This window comes from Scophthalmus maximus, chromosome 14 (genome assembly GCF_022379125.1).
Source record: "Scophthalmus maximus strain ysfricsl-2021 chromosome 14, ASM2237912v1, whole genome shotgun sequence".
NCBI lineage: Eukaryota > Metazoa > Chordata > Actinopteri > Pleuronectiformes > Scophthalmidae > Scophthalmus > Scophthalmus maximus.
In genome coordinates this window covers 8,624,860-8,645,070 of record NC_061528.1, presented here as the reverse complement: position 1 = coordinate 8,645,070, position 20,211 = coordinate 8,624,860, and the positions used below count along the sequence as shown (strand labels likewise).

Genomic DNA, 20,211 nt, shown 5'->3' with positions numbered 1-20,211 from the left:
CGTGTATGGGCGGGAACTCTCTTATTTATTTTACTGCACATGTCAAGTTTGAACAAATTACATCTGTGTGTTCAGTGTTACCATTGTCCCATCCTCTCATATAAGCAAGGTGTAATCAGAAGACAGGTGTGTAGGGGATTTGAAGGATGGATGGGTTAAAAGACATTGTTATAAACATTAATAAAAAAACGACATTTACATAAATTATGAAACTTATCAACCTGTATCTAAAATAACAACAAAAACTATATTATTAAAGAAAAGGTCTAGTCATGTAATGATTCTGATTTACCACAAGGTGGAGATGTGAGTTGTGCTTGTGAGGAGGTGAACTTGGAATTCTTGGAGCAGGGACTTTCAATGGAATTTAGACAACAGTGGAGCGAGTTTTGCAAAGTGACCTAACACAGTCAAAATGTCTGTTCTGTGAAACCATACGGAGACATTTTAATCCAGTTATTTCTAATTGTCAATACAAGACATTCAACAAAAATCTTCTAATCCAGCATTTTCCTACTGTGATTTGAGTCTGCAGTTGATTTGATTTCTCCGAATGAAGTTATTTTGTGTGTGGAATTTAGTGTCATTGATGTAATAAATACAGATTAATTTTATCTTCGTTCATGGCATCAGGTCTTATCAAGTCTTAACCCTAAAAAAACTGATGTTCTGTATTCAGTTTCACCTCCCATACAATTTGAATGTAGATTGTAATATATATATTTAGATAGATAGATAGATAAATAGACAGATAGAAAGATAAATGGACCAATCAGTATATATCTTGGTATAGATTTTAGATTTTGTAGTTAATTTTACATTGTGGTATTACTAACCCAAGTAAACGATCTGAGTACTTCCTCCCCTAGAGATTTATATGAACCCTGAAATATTGATACCGCCATCAGCCCCAAATATCCAGTATCAGGGGGGATCTATTTTATTCATGCACCTGCGCTTTTCAGGCTATGGACATTGTGTCCAAACGATTGTGGCTTGCTTGTACAATCATTAAACATTAAATGATACACATACCCATACATTTCACATCAGAAATGTAGCAGAAACAAAGAAATCAGACTGTACTAAAGTAGGGAAGCATAGAATACCTCACAGTGAGGTGAGAGGTTTGTAAACACTGCACATCCTGGACTGTACCAAGGCCGGAGGGCGGTGTCGTTCGCAGTAAGTGTTTAGATTTACATTTCGATGCTGCAACCGAGGGGGAACTGGTTTCTTTTGGCTCCGGGCGAAGATTTAGTGGAACTCTGCTCGTGTGTTGACTTTTTTTTGAAGGCAGTTTTTTGAAGGCAAACATCTCCTTGGGCGTTAGAAGAGAATCCCCGAGCCCCGAGCCCCGCCCCCGCCCCTCTCTCGGAGGAGGTGAACCGAGCGAGCCTCCGCCGCTCGGGTCTGAATCAGCTGAGTTTCGAGGATCCCGCCCCGTTGTGACTCAACACCGACCCTGGTGCTCCGGGGATGGTTATTGACACACACACACACACACACACATCCTCTGGACATATTACAGGTTCGCTTTACCGACAGTGTAACGTGCACCATGAGGACCGGGTCTAGTCGAACCAGGCTGCCGTGAAGAGAGTGTACCCTTCGGCTTATTTCGCACTTGGTGAGTCGCCTCTTTTGCATCTACACGCTCGTCAAGTGTGGTCGGTTCTGACTGTACATGTTGTCTCCATTTGATCCAGACGTCTCCAGTTATTCACCCTGTTGAAATGAAACCCTGTCGTTATGAATATCTGTGGATTAGCGGGTTTGATGTTGTTGTTGTTGTTTTTTTTATAGCTCGCTAGCTACATGTCTTCGAATAGCGGTACTAGCTAAAAAGCTTCCAGCTTCTAGCTAGCTGTACACAAATATCATTTCGCCACGGTGGTATTCTCTTGTCTTTTTAGGCGGCAATGTTATCATTCAGTCTGTTGCCTTGAGCTCCCACACTTATATAATGTGCTCTGCGCTGTCCGTGCACCACTGATGCTGCAGTCGGGTCACAGTCCGTTTGAGCCGCAGCATCCAATTGGGAGGTTGTTGTTGTTGTTTTTTTTAACAGTTTATTTTGAATGCAAATGTCTCCTCATGTGCCACATCTCTGAACATCTCTGAACACCTGCTGCCACCTTAAAGTCTGCTGCAGTGGTGGTGTCAGTCAGGCGACACAGTCCATAGCTCCACAGTGTCCACCCTCAATGCAAACACACACACACACACACACACACACTCCTGTAGAAATACATGGTTATGGTTTTATCGCCCCTCGTGTACTTTGTGGCTGACATAATTGAGGAAGTGAGAGTGTGTTCTGTCCGGCCTCTACACTGTTTGACTATCAGGCTGTCATGGGTTTAAAAAAACAAAAAAAATTGAATCATAGTTTGCTAGATTGTTGCACGCACAGTAGTTGTCCCTTTTCTTTCTTTCCAGGAAGAATCATGGTTTCATCTAAATAATACCTGCTGTGTTGAGTTGGATCGGTTCGATTAAGGAAAAGTTGCCATTTAGACAGAGTCATCTTTCAAGCACTTAAATATTAATATTCCAGTGGCAGGGTTTAACAAATACTGAGGTCACGAGTCCTGCATGTGGCTGTAAAACATATTGTAAATGCCCCTCAGAAGTTCCCAGAGCCTGGTCTTTAAGTAGCCTATTTGGATTGAGTATCACTGTATCCTCAATAGAGGTTGTAAAGATATTGGATGCGCTGATGCGCTGCCATCCTGAGCACGTGTTGTTGGGGCTTGTCCAGGATGGTAAAGCTCCTATCAGCTCAGCTACAGGGAGTCCAGATGTCTGTGCTCCTCTAATCCTGCCTTCCTCCCACTCCCCCTACCCATCTCCCTGCTTAGACATATTCCGATATGCTACATGTGCAAACAAAAAAACACAACAACGCCGTTGCCATGTGCATGAAATCAAATTTAATTCTGGGGTTTTTTTGCCAGTGTAGCCTGAAAAAAGATCATTTCCACATTTTAGTTCTTCCTCGAGATCCCATTAAAGACGCATTAATCATAACCGTTATAGAATCAAATGACCAAAAGGAACAAAATGACTACATCCAATTTGAAAGCAGCTGCTCGTCCTATGGTTTTACACCCAGCAACTTTACAGTTTGGTTCAGGCCTACCACTCTCATCCCCATCATTTCCAACTGTAGCAGGCGGCTCTTTTCTGCAATAAATAAATAAATACATAATGATAAAACTACTGAAGTGTACGTGCACTTTACATAAGGGCAGAGTGAAATAGAATGTGGACATTAGTTTAGCATTTAGCAGCTAAAGAGCCAGACATTTCCTGCAGGATTTCAACGAGACAGTGAATATTGGACTTTGAGTCATGACTTGGCCAAAAACACAAGCCCACACAAACTGCAATGTTGCTCTGTGTCTGCTGGATGTGCAAAAAGGCCACTGTTGACTGCTTTTAGAAGAAAATTATCGATCAGTGCTGCCCTAACTTTGTCCCTGAGTGGCAAAAATAAAAAAAAGATAATGAATGCAGCTTCAAATTACAGAAAAAGAAAAACTGTATCTCTCTGTATGTCTGTGCCCAATCCATGACTTGTTTTTATCTAGAAGTGCACACAGAGTTGCAAAGCTCTGACCGACAGAGAGGAAGGTCAGTCAGACAAACACAGTCTTGTCATGAATGAGGACATTTGTCTCCTTTGCCTCGAAACTTGTGTAAGCCAATGAACAGAGCTAAATAGGCTAATTCCTTTTGCCATAAACAAGCTTCAGAGGCTGAGGGATATGCAACAGGTTGCAGACAAACAGATACTGACTCTTCCTGGTGAGTTTGATAAAAATTCTCTTTCTTGCCTTAAACCTTTTTGATATGTCTTTGGCCCTTTTTCAGAACACGTTGTGCTGAACATGCTGGCATCTGACTGATCTATCATGGACCCCGAGGAGTCAGAGCTGCAGAATGACTACCGTTACCGTAGCTACGCGTCAGTCATCGAGAAAGCGCTGCGGAACTTCGAGTCGTCCAGTGAGTGGGCAGATCTCATCTCATCCCTGGGAAAGCTCAATAAGGTACGGTATGACGCACAAAGATGACCTCATGCCTCAGAAACATTTCAACTTTCTCTGGATATGTGTTCACATGCTGCATTCTGGTGTTGAACTTCTTTTGTTTCAATATTTCTTCGAGCGTCGGTTTCACAGCTGCAGCTGTGTTTCAGTTCCCTGTAGTTATGAGGAAGTTCTTCTTTGTCGTCGAGACGCCGGCTGATACAACTTTGGCTCAAGTCTTCTGGCTCATCTATTTGATGCAATATAAATGTGCCACTTTGGTTTTGGCTTTAAGAACAGATATTTAGTTTCCTTCTGCAATGCACAAAAATGTGTTCTTTATTAAAAGTGCAGAGAATGTGAGGGGAAGAGAAATGACAGATGTTATGAACCAAGTCCGGTTTATCTGGTTTGTCTGTATTTGTTCAATTGTTTTTTATGTGTTTTGTGGTTTCGCAAAATTCTCACTCAGTGTATAAACTATTTGCTGTTTTGCCAATCCAGCTTCTTCTTATTGTGTTTTTTTGATTTCTCTCTGTCTCTCTATCAGGCCCTACAGAGTAACCTCCGCTACTCACTCCTACCCAAGAGGCTGATCATAGGGAAGCGTCTTGCCCAGTGTCTTCACCCGGCCCTGCCCAGCGGAGTACACCTCAAGGCTCTGGAAACCTATGAGGTCATCTTCAAAATAATTGGGACAAAATGGCTGGCCAAGGATCTGTTCATCTACAGGTGAAGAAACTAACCTAGATCTTTGACTGCTTCAAGGAGAGTATTGGCCTGATTATGAGAGCATTTAAAAAAAAAGTATTTGTGTGTCTCTCTGGTTCTTAGCTCAGGATTGTTCCCGCTGTTGGGCCATGCAGCCATGGCAGTGAAGCCTGTGCTGCTGACACTGTATGAGCGTTACTATCTGCCCCTGCAGAGGACTTTGCTGCCAAGTCTTCAGGCCTTTATAACAGGACTTCTGCCTGGCCTAGAGGAGGGACTGGAGGTCTATGACAGGTACACAGCACATGCTGTTTTTGTTAGAAGAAACAGAGATATTGTATATGTTACCTGTATATATTCTTTGGTGCTTCAGAGCTTGATTGTTGAAGGGTTAGTTTGATCAGAATTGATTGGTATGACCACTAGGCCAGTCTGCCACTCAGAAGTATAGATTTGTTGATGTGTTGTTGATCACGTGTCAACGAGTTCACTCAATTCTGTCATCTCTCTTTTGCTCTCTCTGTCCAGGACTGATGCGTTGCTGCTCAAGTTGTCACTGCTGGTGGGTCAGCAGGTTTTCTACGGTGCCCTGTGGGGCAGTATGGTGGTCAGCCCGAGTGTGCGGCTGCCCGCCTCCATCTTTATCGTCACACATTTTGACCGCAGGGCATCGCTGCACCAGCAGACACACATGCTAGGCTATGACAGCCGGCAAGTGGTGAGTGTTTGTGCGTGTCTTACTGCACACATCTACACCAACAAGGATAAATTTGTATTATGGACATCGTCCAGTGATTTTTCTTGTCATTAAGTGCAGCTCTACAATCTGCTCCATCACTATTTTTTAACCTCTGTCTGAACTTCTCGGCTTCTGTCTGTCTCCAGTTGAAGGCAGTGTGTCTTTCTCTGCAAGACTCCAATGTCCTGGTACAGAGGAACATGCTTGAAATCCTGCTCTACTTTTTCCCTCTCGCCACATGCCTGGTACGTCGACACAGGGACACACATCTCTCCTGTGTTTTTTCTAGATATGTTTTGTTTTCATCAAAACAAAGTGTTTCTCCGTTTCTGCTCCTCAGCTCACTGTCACTTTGTGTGTTGTTGGTTTAGGACCCAGTGGAGAAGTGTATTTCTTTGACTGACGAGGACATGGTCGCTGTGGTGTCTGCTGCCGCACTCACGGTGCTCCGCAGAGACATGTCCCTGAACAGGCGCCTCTACGCCTGGCTCCTAGGTGCTCACTTCAGTGACGAATTCTGTGTTTGGCCACGTGACCACTGTTGAGTTTGGTTGAGTTCACTCAGTTCACTATAATGTTTTGTCTTTGTCTTTGTCTTTGTCTTGTGTGTGTGTGTGTGTGTGTGTGTGTGTGTGTGTGTGTGTGTGTGTTCAGGCACAGACATAAATGGGGATATGGTGGCACCACAACCCAACCTCTCCACCACCACAGAGGAGCATGCATTGTTCTACTTCAACACCTACTCAAGAGATTTCCTTGTACAGGTAACTCACTCGTGTGATGGCACACAGACACATGCTAAACCCCCCGAAAGATTTTTACAATACCCTAATTTGTCATTTAAGGAAAAAGTTTAACTTTTTTGGGAAATGTGCTCATTAGTCTTTTCTGGCTAAGAACTACAAGAGAAGATCAGTACCATTCTCATGTCTGGTAGCTAATTCAGGTGTTTAAATATAACAACAGGAAACCCAAAATACTAATTAACACATTAAACCTTGTTTGTTCAAAAGAAAGAAGTGTGAAAACAACACATGGCTTTAAAGGGTTTATGGAAGATATTAAAAACCTGAGTAAAAAGAGTACATTTCAGGTTGTACAGTAAATGCTCATTGACATGTGACATCATGGTCATGTGTCTCTGGTTTGAACAGAGCACTAATGTATGTTTTGTCATCAGCTTCCCTTTTTTCTCATCTGTTCATTTGTGTGACCCCCCTCCCCCAAGGCTCTGATTAGCATCCTCAAACAGACGAATGTGGAGAGCAAGCCAGAGAATGTGACTGGATACCTCAGGCCCTTTCGAATCATCATCAGCCTGCTGGATAAACCAGAGATTGGTAGGCAGCACGGTGCACAACACAAATACGTCAAAATGTGGAATCACTTCGACCCACCATTCTTTTTGTTGTTGTCTCAGACTCACTCTGAGGTTGTCACACAGTTGAAACAATGATGTTTCTGCTCAGGTCCAGCTGTCTTGAGCAGCGTGTTGTTGGAGGTGGTCCGGGCCTTCTACAGGTACTGTCGAGAGATGCTGGGGGAGGAAACAATCACCAACTCAGGGCTCTCAGGCAACCAGCTTGCCAGGTGAAAGTTAGAGATGATAGCGCTACATGTGAAACCAAAAAAAAGGAGGAAAAAAAAAACATGCTGATTTTGCTCTTTTTTCTCAAACAGTAAGATAAAAGAGAATAAGAACGCATCAGAGATCATAAAGACGGTGAATATGCTCGTGAGCTCCATGAACAGTGAATACCTGTGGGAGTACATGACACAACGCTTCTGCAAGTCTCTCAGGTATTGTGGGGTTGACTTTGAGTATTGTGGAAAATTATGATGGGGAAAGAATCCAAAAACCCTGAGTTTACTTAAACCTCATTAAGTTTATAGTCGGGGGAAGAATATATGTCCTGGGACATATCCTGTTTATCCTCATATCTCAACCCACAAATTAAAAGAAAGGATCATTTTATTTTGTCTTTCTCAATAGTGGCAAAAATGACCAACCAATGCCTCCTCAGCGGGACTGCAGTCACCATGATCCCTCTGTCATAGAGATGTCCAATCTCATCATCTTCCTCCTTGATGTTCTTCCTCTGGTAAACAACACACACACACACACACACACACACACACTAACACACACATAGTGTGCGTGAATGGGTTAGAACTATAAAAATTATACGTTTTTATTTGTTAAACTTTATGAATCTAAATATTTTCAGTAAGATTGTTTAAAAGTAAGTTGCAGTTAAAGGTATAATTTAACTTTTCTTCATTAAGATGTAAAAAAACAACAGGATCGATGTTATATAGGTTGTTGTGTTGTGTACTTATATTATTCCAAAAGCTTCCATTGATTTTCAAACCTAGAGAAATCTCTCTATAATCATTGTATCAGTCTATTTCCTTTTGTTGCCCATCATTGACGTCATATCCACTTGTGCATTCATCAGTGTTGTGGTTGTCAGCCAGAAGTAGTAAAAAAGATTCCCACATTTTTATGGTAGACTTTTTCTAGCTTTTCTTTTTCAACTACATATTTTACCAAGATCAAGGATTTTTGTCATCGGACGTCTGCACTATGATTTGTTAGAGAAACCAGCTAAGAAGATCACAGCTTGAACCACAGCACCTTGTGGACAATTTTTAACAACTCTTATTTGATTTTTAATTTTTTTACTGGTTTTTAGCACTTGGTCTGTTTGTTTTGGAGAGGAGGAGACCTTTGTGGCTCCCGGTAAAAAAAAAGGGACAAAAGATAAATATTTTGTGTATAGGTTTAAACAAATATTGACAATTAGTCAGCACTGTATGCCTGTATGAGCCATACAAACACACCTAAAGAAATGTGTACACATTTCCTCTGTACTGATACTTCATAACTTATCCTTGTACATTGTGCCATATTGCATGACTCCGTCTGCACTTCTTGATTGGACATAAACTTCATTGGACATTCATTCTTGTGAAGATGTGGACTTAAAGGGACACGTGGGAAGGTTTTGAGTGGGAGGGACTGGTAGGGTACTTTTAATATAGAAATACCTTGGAAGATGCAGCTGTTCTACAATTGTACACACTCATTTTTATTATCTGCTGCAAATAAATGTATGTTGGATCGAACAGAAAATTAATTCAGAAATATATATATATATTTTTTTTTTAATCCACAGGAGCTCCATGCTGACATCCAATCCCAGTTGCTCCCAGAGATGCTGGGCTTCATGCTGCAGACCTTGCGCAGCCACATGGACTATGTTAGCCTGGAGGATGTGACACACAGCCTGCGTGCCTGCTTCAGGGTCCTCAGTAAGATCCAAATGCCCGTGACTTATATGGACATTGAAGCAGGGGACCACACAGAGGCGCAGGAGTTACGGACACCAGAAGAGGAAGGCAAAGACTCAGAGGTTTGATTTTTTTACAATCTGTGCCAATGTGTTTTTCATTTTAGATATTTTTGACTGTTTGACTGTACCTCACCGTGAAAGAAATTCCACTTCATCTAGGACATCAACAAGGATGGAGAAACAGATGGCAGTGTTGGTCACCAGGAAGATGAAGAGCTGAACACAGATGGCGGAGATGAGGCAGAGACTACAAATAGACTTTACCCAATAATCAGATCAGAAGACAGCGGTTTAGGGATCAGTGCCTCACCGTCAGAACAGCATCTCCCACCAGGAATAGGGGCCGAGGGAAATGGAATTTGCACAGAAGGTGATGGAGTGTGGAAGAGGGGAGGCAGTGTAGACACAATGGCCCTCTGTCTGCAGGACATACTGTCCTTTATAACCACAAGGTAAACTGAGTTTACTAAATACTGAGTCATGGTCCAAATAATGTCAATATGAATGTTCTTCTCTATTTTTTTTAAGTGATCTCTAAAATATTGTCATGCCTTTCATGTTTCAGATACCTGCTAGTGCAGGTGGAGGACGTCGGGGGACCAGAGAAAGGACTCCAGCCTGATCTAACCGCTGCCTCTGTGGATCAGAAGACTTTGTTGCAGAGCATGGGGGGCCGTGAAATTAAAGACAAACTCTCTGAGCTGTTCAATCCAAACAAAAATAAAGGCCGCCACCCTACATCTGACGCCCAGCTCTGCCCCCTGGAGAAGAAAAAGGAACGCGTAAATTTAGGAGGTCTGGAGTGGGCGGCGGGCTACATGCCGCGGGGCAGGGCAGAGATCTCTGAGGCCTGTCGACAGGCTTTCACCGCCACATGCCACCTGCTCCTGGAGTGTGCCACCTTCCCTATCTACCTATGTGAAGAGGAAACTCTGGCTCTCCACGCAGACATGTTTGGCCACACAGGTCAGCTCACACGCTGATAAAGTCAAAGCTGATGAGTTAATATGAGTCTCATCTCCATGCTTCAGGCCAAAAATAAGTAATTAAAATGTTTTTGTCCTCCTCAGGCAGTGAAGAGTACAGCGTGCCAGTGTGGCTGAGGTCCCTGATGATACTGTGCTGCCTGACAAGGGACTACAACATCCAACACACAGCTGTGGCCTCCCTGTTGGAACTTATCAACCATTCCCAGTCTTTATCGCTGGTCATCCAGGACAAGCAAAGACGCTACCAGACCTCTGACTCCAACCCTCTGAGTGGGCGACTGCAGATGGTCACTGTGCCGCCCATCTACCCTGCTCTGCTACGGGTCATTGAGGAAGGCACAGATTTCTACCAGGCGAGATAATCACAAGAGAAAATGTCTGATTAACTCAGAGCTGTACTTAAAGTGTGGTATTTTAAAATATTTTTTTATTTTTCTGCTGTGATCCAGAGGGTGTCCCAGGTTCTGTGGAGCCAGCTGGACATGGATCGGAGCGAGCAGCACATTTCCTGTGTGGAACTCTTCTACAGGCTTCACTGTTTGGCTCCATCAGCGACGATCTGCGAGGACATAATCTGCCAGGCGCTGTTGCACAAAGATAAGGTACATATGCCCACACACACACACACACACACACACACACACACACACACACACACACACTGCAACGCAACGCAACATGTTCTCACATTTAAATTTTCTCCCAGCCTCTGCTAGATGTTTCACTCTAACAGGGAAACAAACAACTATAGGCTATTTGATGAGTTGAGCAAACAAGCCAGCAGCTAACCTTGTGTTCGTCTGTCCCAGGGTGTTAGGCTGGAAGCACTGCACCGCTTCACAGTGCTATGGCACCTGACCCGGGAGATCCAGACCAACAGGACCATGTCTCTCAACCGCTCCTTTGACCGGTTAGTACAGAGTTGAAAAGTGGAAAGCAAGTTCAGACAAATGGACGGTGTAGTGTCTTATGTAGTAAAGTACATACTGAGAGTCTTTGCTGTTCCTGAATACTTTATATTTTCTCATTACTCTTCATTACTTTTCTTATGTACATCATGTACTTTGCATCTTCAATACTGCTAACAACTGCCCAAGTGCTTGCCTTTTTGTTAAAAATTGTCCTATACCCCAATTTATTAGTGCCAGTACACAAGGAGGGTCGTGTTTTGATGTTGACATTTCCTATAAGTCGCATCATTGTGCGACAGCCGAGAAGTGTCAGTGTGTGTGTGCAGAGCTCTACCATAGAACTTAAATTGGTCGCTCCTTTGCAACATGCAACGCCCTGATTTAAAGCTTTCCTAAGATGGCCACTGAAAAGGGGAGAGCATCCTCTGGCCAAAATCTTTTGCCCCATTGGACCTCTTAATTCACTGACAGCATGTTATCAAACTAAGGATGAAAAATCTCAAAGAGGTATAGAAGAAGAAGAACGCTTTCATTGGAACAATTTGTTTAAGTTTCCCTGCCTTTTGTATCTCTCAGGTCTCTGTGTGTTGTGGTGGACAGTCTGAGCTGCACCGATGGCTCAATACGTGCAGCGACTCAGTGCTGGCTGGTCAGAGCTCTGTCCCTAAATGATGTGATCCGAATCTTGGAACCTATTCTGTTGCTGCTGCTTCATCCGTCCACTCAGCGCTCCTCCATTCACAGCATCAAACACAATCTCACGGCTGGTAAGTTAATGTGCCTGCATTGTGTGTGTGTGTGTGTGTGTGTGTTTATGTATGTATGAGTGAAATGTGACTTAAAAGATCTGAGTTTTGTTAAGACCGATTTGTTCTTTGCTTTAAAGGTAACCTGAGGATTCTGAGCAGCAGAAGTCGAAGCTCCACCAGAACGTCTGGGTCGTCTGCGGACGCAATGGCAACAGAGGTCACCACCTTAAATCTCACCAACATCGTGGACCGGGAATCCCTGTGGGCAGAGTTAGACAGTGGTCCAGAGCAGGTCAAACGACAGGACTCTTTTGAGCTATCTAGGAGTGACAGTGAAGCCACAGAAGAGGAGAATCGAGCTGAGGAGGAGTCTGAGAGTGAGCACACAGAGTCAGCTGACACCAGCGGTGCCCAGGTATCCACGGAGAGCTCCGGCTCCGCTCCGTACGGCAGCACTGATGAAGGAGGAGTGGTCAATGGCCTGCGGAGGGTTGAGTCTGAGCGTACACAGGCATCTGATTCACTGTCAAGTGAGGACGACGAGGATTTAGAGCTGGAGGCCATGGCCAAGTCTCGTCTGTTAAAACAGGAGCGCGAGAAGAGGGAAGCCATCGATTCTCTGTTCCGTCATGTTCTGCTGTATCCTGTTGTGGGCGGCTGGCGCCATCTGCTACAAGGCCTGGCGCTGCTCGACAGCTTGCTGAGGAGCAGCGCTGAGTGCCCTCTGGTGGATGCTCTCTCTTCCACCTCTCTGGACACAAGCTCGGCTGCGCATTTAAACCTGGTCTCTAACCTCTTACAGCGACACCAACAGGAGCAGGATGGCAAAGGATTCTACGGCTGCCTGCTTTCCCCAACTTCCTCCGCCTCTGTGCCCCCATCCCTTCTCATTGAGCTGCTGGTGTGCCTGTGCCTGCGATTCCTGCGCTCTCATTACCCTTCCTACCTGAGCCTGGGTCCCCTTGACCTGCAGGCGAACAGGGAGGTTCAGGTGAGGAGTGTGGAGGTGCTGACTCGGCTGGTGAACCAGCTTGGCTGCATGGCGCGGGGACAAGATGGCGATGGGGCCAGTCTGGAGCCCATCCGCAGACTACTCTCCAGATGTCAAGTGCAGCAATATGCGCTTCTTACACTTTCTGCATCCATGTACGTCAGCCAGAGGGGAACAGACAAGGGAGCACCCAGACATGTGGAGCTGCTAGATGAACAGGGAGGCCTGTCAGAGGAGAGCCTGGTGAATCTTGGATCAGGAGGGGGGCAGGAACAATACCCCTTACAAATGGAATTACTCAAACTCCTCCAGGCTCTCATAGTCTTGGAGTACCACGTGTTGATTGGTGGGGGTGTCCCAACAGCTGGGTCAGGAGGAGCATCCGGCCAGCCTGTGGAGCCCCGGGAGTCCCCAACTGCCAGCAGCCCCCTTACTCGTGAGTGGCAAACTGCTGTCCTTTTCCAGCAGTCCATCAAGTCAGCTCAGTACGTTCAAAGTCACCCCATCACAGCCCAAGGAATGTTTGTGTCTGCCGCGGCCATGGCTCTGCAGCCACAGTACGGCTATGCCATGCACCCCCACTGGGTGTCTCTGCTGTGCTCCTCTCTGCCCTACTTGGGACGCTCGTTGGGAATTATTGTGGCTCCTCTCATCAGTCAGATCTGCAGGAACTTAGACGAGCTGGTCAACCTGTACGAGCATGATGGAGGAAAGACAAATCAAAGGTAGATCGTGGTCCCCGTGAAAAAACGTAGCTTTGTAATTTGACACTTTTTAACCCACAAGTGTTTATTTGTGCCTGTGTCATGATGAATGCACAAGAACTAGAATTAGCTCTCAATTTATTTATCACCAAAGATATAATTTGATATAATCAAAAGTTTACAGAATACTTATTTTTAAAATACCTTCCCAGTTGTGGAAAGCATTGGCCTTTGTGGTGCTACTTTATGTGTGTGAATGAGCTAAAAGTACTAAACCATTGCACCCATGCTTTAATCCCATGAATATGTTGTTATGGAGAAAAAAGTCCCAGGATTATGACGGTGATTTTTTAGTTACATTCTGTTTGGGCTTGTGCACAAAAATATTGTCTGTTGTCTGGTAACTGGTTGAATAAAATATTGTATTTATGTTTGTGTCTTTTGATCAGCCTCAGTGGTAGGAGAGAGAACATCGCCCCTGACTACCCTCTGACTCTGCTAGAGGGCCTGACCACCATTACACACTATTGTCTGCTGGACAACAAGAGGGTGAGGAGTGAGCAAACATACATACACAGATATGTACCTCTCATATCTGTATGATAATGTTAATGCTCATTATATTCTATCTATCTCTCTCTCTGTCAGTCCCTGGTTGCCTGTGACCCTGTGGACGTCCGCAATGCACGCAACGCTGTGATCGAGGCTCTGCCGCACATGCTCACGAGCATGGTACTGTTGTGGGGTGTGGTCATGAGGGAAGAGCTCAAGAGGCGAGCGTCTGACTCTGGCCAGAGCAGCAGACACACTTCTACCTCTGTCTATTTTAAAAGCACCAAGGTGTGTGTGTTACAAAACATGTTGTTTATGGTGTTGTGGTGTGTTTGTTGGCTCCGGTTCAGCCATATGTATGTATTATTTTATCGTGGACATTTTTATTCATTCATGGTGTGTGTGTGTTCAGATCCTAAGGCACCGGGTACTGGAGTTCCTTGTCCCTCTGAGTGGGCAGTATGGGGTTCAAATGATGGCTTCACTTGGCGTAGTGTGGAGCAGCAGGAAGAGTAAAAGGAGACATAAAAACAAGGTAAGACCAACATTGTGTAAAAAAAAAAATAATAAAGGGCAAGTCACTAATTGGTTATAGAGGGTATCACCTCTTACACTCTTGTCTTCTTTAGGTTTTACCTGTGACCAGCGAGGCTCGTCTAACTATTGTGGATCTGGTGAAATCACTGAACACCTTGCGTACAGATACCATCCTACAGTTTGTCAAAGAGGTGGTGAAAAAACCTCATCAGATCAAAGGAGAACAGGTACACACACACACATGCTCCAAACTTGTATCCTCGAAGTTTTATAAAGTTTATTTTCACTAATGTTTAAAATATTCTCTACCCTCTTTTATCCATTAGAAGTCTTCCTTGGTAGATATCCCTATGTTACAGTTCAGCTATGCTTATATGCAGAGGTAAGTACTGTAGGAAAAGACACAAGTCCAACATCTGGTTTAATGCAACCATTCTACAAATGCTCACTTGTATGATCATCTCTCTTTCTGTGTGTAGTATTTCAGCTCAGGCTCTGCAGGAAAATGTGGCTCCCCTTCTTGCTCTGTTGCGGGAGTCTGTTCAGCTGAACCTGGCACCGCCCGGGCACTTCTTACTGCTGGGGTCAGTGGGTTTTTTTGTACACATTCATTGCTTGTTCCATACTCCATATTGTGGAAGATATGATATTCATGAAAGGTTCATATCTTGCAGAATCCTCAATGACTTTGTCAACAGGCTGCCCAACCTGGACAATAAGAAGGATACTCGAGACCTGCAGGTATACTCCACTACTTTCACTCTTTGCAGTATTTAGCCATGTGACTGCACATGTTGTAAAACACCAATTAGAAATCTGGTCACCTGTGTGCATGGCAGAGTGTTCCCCAGGAGAAATCAGGGTTCTCTTATACCCTCACCCTGTTGCGAGAACCAGGTTTCTCATTTACATGTAAACGCCAAATGTCATTGATGGAGACATTGCCCTGCAGGAGGTGACTCAGCGGATCCTCGAGGCAGTAGGTGGGATCGCAGGATCGTCTCTGGAGCAGACCAGTTGGCTCAGCCGTAGCCTTGAGGTCAAAGTTCAGCCACAGGTGTGCCCTGAAGTAGTCGAACCGGATGACGCTGACGTGGATGGTGAACAATGCGGTAAGCATATGGAAAATACACAAAATATTAAAAGCTCGGTAACACACACAAGTCGAGTCACTATTCTTTCGCTCCTTATCTCCCTGTCAGAGTTGGCTCAAGCTAGCACCATGGTTTCCTCCTCCGCTCCCTCAGTTTACAGCGTGCAAGCTCTTGTTCTCCTGGCTGAGGTAGGGTTCTGTGAGTTCATCCATGGTCAGTGAATTAATGGCTGAACATTTGTTTGTTTGTTGTGATAAACACATTTTCTCCCCGTGTAGATGCTGGCACCACTTCTGGACATGGTCTACCGCAGTGATGAGAAGGAGAAAGCTGTTCCCCTCATTTCTCGGCTCATGTACCATGTATTTCCATACCTGAAGAACCACAGGTAACAACTGTCATTGGTGCCTTGGTTAGCTCAACAGCTTTGAGCCATGTTTTTGTTAGCTTAGAATGAGCTGGAGCTGGTCCTCTTCCACAGAGCCTGCCATGTGGCACTGCAGTGTTTCTACAGTAGCCCAGAACAGACAAACCAAACACTGTAAGGTTTTAGTTCCTGAGACTAAAGGTTCCAGGAACTAAAAGGTTCTTGCAGAGCGTTGTTCCCCTGCGTTTCCACCATGGTCTAAAGACCAGGGGAAATTAGGCAAATTATCCACTGACGGCTACAAAAAACTCCAGTCCACCGGGGGGCGTGTAAATCATAAGACTGTACACCAACGATGATGCTAAATCGAGCAACACTACAACCACAGTAAGTACAGCAGAGACTGGGATCGTGCTGCTTTTGTTCAAAACGCAGCGTATGTTACCCGAAGTCCAGCATCGGTTCTCCTATTCACTTGGAAGGGGAGGAGTGTGGGTGGGGTCATTTAGTTTGATGCAGACTTCAACTTCACCACTAGATGCCACTAAATCCTAGACACTTGTCCTTCAATAGACTTATTTCTCTGCTCTAGTGCCTACAACATGCCCAGCTTTGAAGCGGGTGCTCAGCTGCTGAGCAGTCTGAGCGGGTACGCCTATACGAAAAGGGCCTGGAGGAAGGAGGTCTTGGAGCTCTTCATGGACCCCCTCTTCTTCACCATGGAGGCCTCCTGTGCGCCCAGGTTAGTCCGTTTGTCCGTTGGATGGGTATTTACTTCAATTAGTCACCACTCTTCAACCAGGAACTTCAGGAGTCATCAAAAGATAACAGATAACTTCCTGACATTGCGAGATGTAAGGGAAAACAATCTGGAATATTTGTGGGACCGACATCTATGGGTGTGTGCGGCTTGATTGTATTTAAGAGCATTGTTGGCCCTTGGCAGAGGAATGCACTGTACTAAGTGTTGTTCTAGTATTTAGAGTGAGTTCTCTTTAATCCTACAGGTGTGTTTTATTCAGCTTTTCAGGAAGTAACATGTGATCTGAAACTAAAGCTAAGAGCTCATTCCGTGTGCAAACCTAATTTTCTGCATCATCATACAAAAATGAAAGTATTTTCTCTGCAAGGTGGGTTTTTTTTTCATTATTTGAGGGAAAAACACCAATTTCTAATGTCTTCTGCTTGACCTCCCCATGTTCTCTCTAGTTGGAAATCCATTATTGATCATCTGCTGACTCATGAGAAGACCATGTTTAAAGACCTCATGAGTGAGTACAGCTCATGTTCTCTTCTAAAGATGAAATCTGTGATAGAGGTTCATTTGTTACTTTGAATTGGAATTGCAGCATGTCGGGAAAGGTACAGTGATATAGACGTTGACAGAGAGAATCATCAGTTCATTCAAAAGAGAGTAAAGTTTAAGCTTTTCAAGGATTGAAAAAAAAAAGATATGCACTGTTCAGGCAAGAAAATGGAGAGAAATTATTTTCAAACCAGTACAGTGAATATATACCCTTTGGAAATGTTGCATCCGCTTCATGTTTTTGATTATTTAACCTGTATTTTTCTGTGATGTAGGTATGCAGAGCGGCTCCTTGAAACTGTTTGCTAATGTAGATCAGAAACCCATGCTGCTGAAGCGCCAGGCGTTTGCCATGTTCAGTGGAGAACTCGACCAGTATCATCTCTATCTGCCCCTCATCCAAGGTGTGGCACCTGTAATATACTTCTTTCTTTTTTTGTAATTGGGTTAAATTTTGTTTTTTAATGCAGACATTAAAGATGGCTAAAAGTTCTGTTACAATTATAAAGCTCCAATCCTCTTCCTTTCAGAGCGTCTCACAGAGGCTTTGCGTATGAACCCCAGCGCTGGTGCTTCTGCCCAGATGTTCGTGATGTTTCGTGTTCTCCTGCTGCGGATTTCATCCCAGCACCTGACCTCTCTTTGGCCAATCATGGTCACAGAACTGGTAAGATCACATCCTCTGATAACTTTGTTTCATGCACAGGGTCAATACTGCACAAGTGACAGTTTAATTGTTGTTGATTTTTTTTTGACTTCATTAGATTCGTATTTTTGCACGTCTGGAGAAAGCTCTGCAGGCGGATAAAGACGTCTCAAAGTGAGTCAATTGTTTTATTCACAAACACTATTTTAATGCTCTCTGTCAAAAATGCTGAGGTCCTCTTTTGCATCCTTGTTTACTTAGGCTGGCTAAAGTGGTGCGCGGAGCCCACGAAAGAAACGGACCGGTGAATTTCTCTCAGGCAGACTTGGACATGTACCTGTCAGCCTGCAAGTTTCTGGACACCTCGCTGACTTTTCCCCCAGAAAAGATTCCACTCTTTCAAATGTGAGAGCCCAATTTTGCCTTAAACCCATGTTTTTTAAATATGTTTTTGGTCTTGCATAAGTTATTTTGTCTGGATGTTATTATTTCTTTCTCACTTTTTTCTCTTTAACTGTCTGTTCCATCTACAGGTATCGCTGGGCGTTTGTCCCTGAGGTGGATGTGAAACGCTACAATGGGCCAGAGACTGCGCTGATAGAGGATGAGCAGGAATGCATACCCCATGTTGTCAGAGTACTGGAAGGGATACAGCAACGATACGAGGTAAGTCAAGAGCAAACTTACCATGTTAGTCATACTTATTCCATAGAAAATGACTTATTTCAAGTCAACAGTTTAAACATTCTCAATAAAGTAACCATGGCAACAGTGCAGATTCTTCTTTGTCAATACACATTTTTACTTAAATGTTACTTAAAAGTTTGTTTCCATGGAAATTACACCACAAATCATGAATTAACGCTCCAGTGTCAGTTGTGATGACCAATAACTGAAACGGATGTTTTTGTATTCAGTTATAAGAAGAAAAAAAACACATACCAATAAAAATAACTCAAGTTATTCCATCAAGTCTTTTTTTATGAAATCGCCACATCTCCCTCTAACTGTAATATCCTGACCTGTTATTCCAGACACTGAATGGGTTGAGTGAGGAATCTTCGACGGAGCCTTTGGCGTTTCCCCTCCTCACCCAGCGCTCCCTGCGCTCCATCACCCAGCTGTTGCCTTTTCTTCGCACCCTCTGCTGTTCCTTCCAGGCTCCTCCCCTTCGTGGCCACCACATGCACCACTGCCCAGTAGCAGATTACCCGGCAGCCAGTTCGGACACAGTCCTGAGGAAGCTGGAGCACATCCTTGAGGAAGAGTTCCTGGTCTCCACGGAGAGTTAAAAGCATGAAGCTTTCAAGACCTTAAGTTCTCTTCTCAAGCGTTGCAGCCATATGAGTGTAATATCTAAAATAGGCACAACCAGTGTTGTGAACTAGGGGAAAAAAAGGAAATGTTTTAATGTTTTAACTTGTCTGATTTCCACATACTTCTGAGGTGCTCTCACACTGAATCTGTACTGGACAAATTAAGGATCTTTGTTGTTGTTTATTATGTGGAATTTTATGGGATGTCTTGAAATGTATGGTATTAATCACAAATTAACGAGCAATGCTCCGTTTTCTCCCTAGTGATGTGTATTATCTCAGTTGCAAAGTGTTGAGATTGTGTCTACTCTCTTTACTCTTGATGATTTTAGACTTTGGAGGAAAAAAAATCACCACTAAAAATAATTATGTAAACCTCAAATTCTAGTTCCGGTAACAGTTCTTAGTTTGAAGCAGATCCAACATGAATAACCTATTTAAATATTGATTATGTTCTTATTTTTCCCCATAACTCTGGTCAACAATACTCTAGTTAGTACAAGCATACATATTGCATCTGTCTGACTCTGAGAATGTTAGGATTGTACATTTGCAGGAGCCGGCTGTAGGAGTACTTTCTCTTTTATTGTTATCGGAGTAATCATGGGACCTCGCTGATTTACGTTGAGAGTTTTAAGAGTACGTTTCTTGTGTTCAAATGCTTGCCACTGTTGGTGTTCAAGGGATTTCAGATCTTTCTTTGTAGTTCTTGATGGGTAGTTTTTACAACTGCCTGTTGTTTTTTTCCGCAGTACTGAATGTTGAAATAATTTATTTTGGAGGTTTAAAGGACCATGTCAAGTTTTGAATTAACGGAAATAAGGTTCGTTGAATTAAATATTACGCTTAAATACTGCACTTACTCGTTGTTGCTTTTAGGCGCTTGTTTTCTTGCATTTTGTTCAGGCACTCAAACAACGGAGACAACAATCGAAGGGTTGGCAGTTCGGTCCCTGGCTCCTCCTGCGCAAATTGTTCAGTTGACACTGAACAATGAGCCCTCTTCTTCTGCTTTGCATGGTAGTTCGCTGCCACTAGTTTGTACAGTATGTGTGTGTGTTGGTGTGTGAGAGAGAGAGAGGCAGTGAGAAAATTGCCAAATGAGAAGCAAATTGTAGCGATATATACATTTAGTTCAAATGTTTACCACATACCTATAGGTATAGCGTTATGTTTCATGCACATCATCTGCACGATAAGTGATGT

General features: G+C 43.8%; 1 protein-coding gene across 1 annotated transcript; it reads left to right on the top strand.

The window, feature by feature from the left end:
• Window positions 1-1,373: 1,373 nt before the first annotated feature.
• On the top strand, window positions 1,374-19,863 carry dop1b (DOP1 leucine zipper like protein B). The gene is made up of 38 exons (XM_035604783.2): window positions 1,374-1,630; window positions 3,880-4,058; window positions 4,588-4,769; window positions 4,872-5,042; window positions 5,277-5,466; window positions 5,634-5,732; window positions 5,859-5,982; window positions 6,142-6,251; window positions 6,716-6,827; window positions 6,957-7,077; window positions 7,168-7,287; window positions 7,481-7,589; window positions 8,667-8,903; window positions 9,003-9,295; window positions 9,409-9,809; window positions 9,914-10,185; window positions 10,282-10,434; window positions 10,642-10,742; window positions 11,320-11,510; window positions 11,630-13,208; window positions 13,637-13,736; window positions 13,836-14,027; window positions 14,152-14,274; window positions 14,369-14,503; window positions 14,603-14,658; window positions 14,756-14,860; window positions 14,951-15,017; window positions 15,229-15,388; window positions 15,479-15,558; window positions 15,649-15,758; window positions 16,330-16,479; window positions 16,947-17,008; window positions 17,319-17,447; window positions 17,574-17,710; window positions 17,808-17,863; window positions 17,951-18,094; window positions 18,223-18,355; window positions 18,724-19,863. The coding sequence occupies exons 2-38, from the start codon at window positions 3,921-3,923 to the stop codon at window positions 18,979-18,981; spliced, it is 6,900 nt and encodes a 2,299-aa protein (XP_035460676.2). The 5' UTR covers window positions 1,374-1,630; window positions 3,880-3,920; the 3' UTR covers window positions 18,982-19,863.
• Window positions 19,864-20,211: the final 348 nt, after the last annotated feature.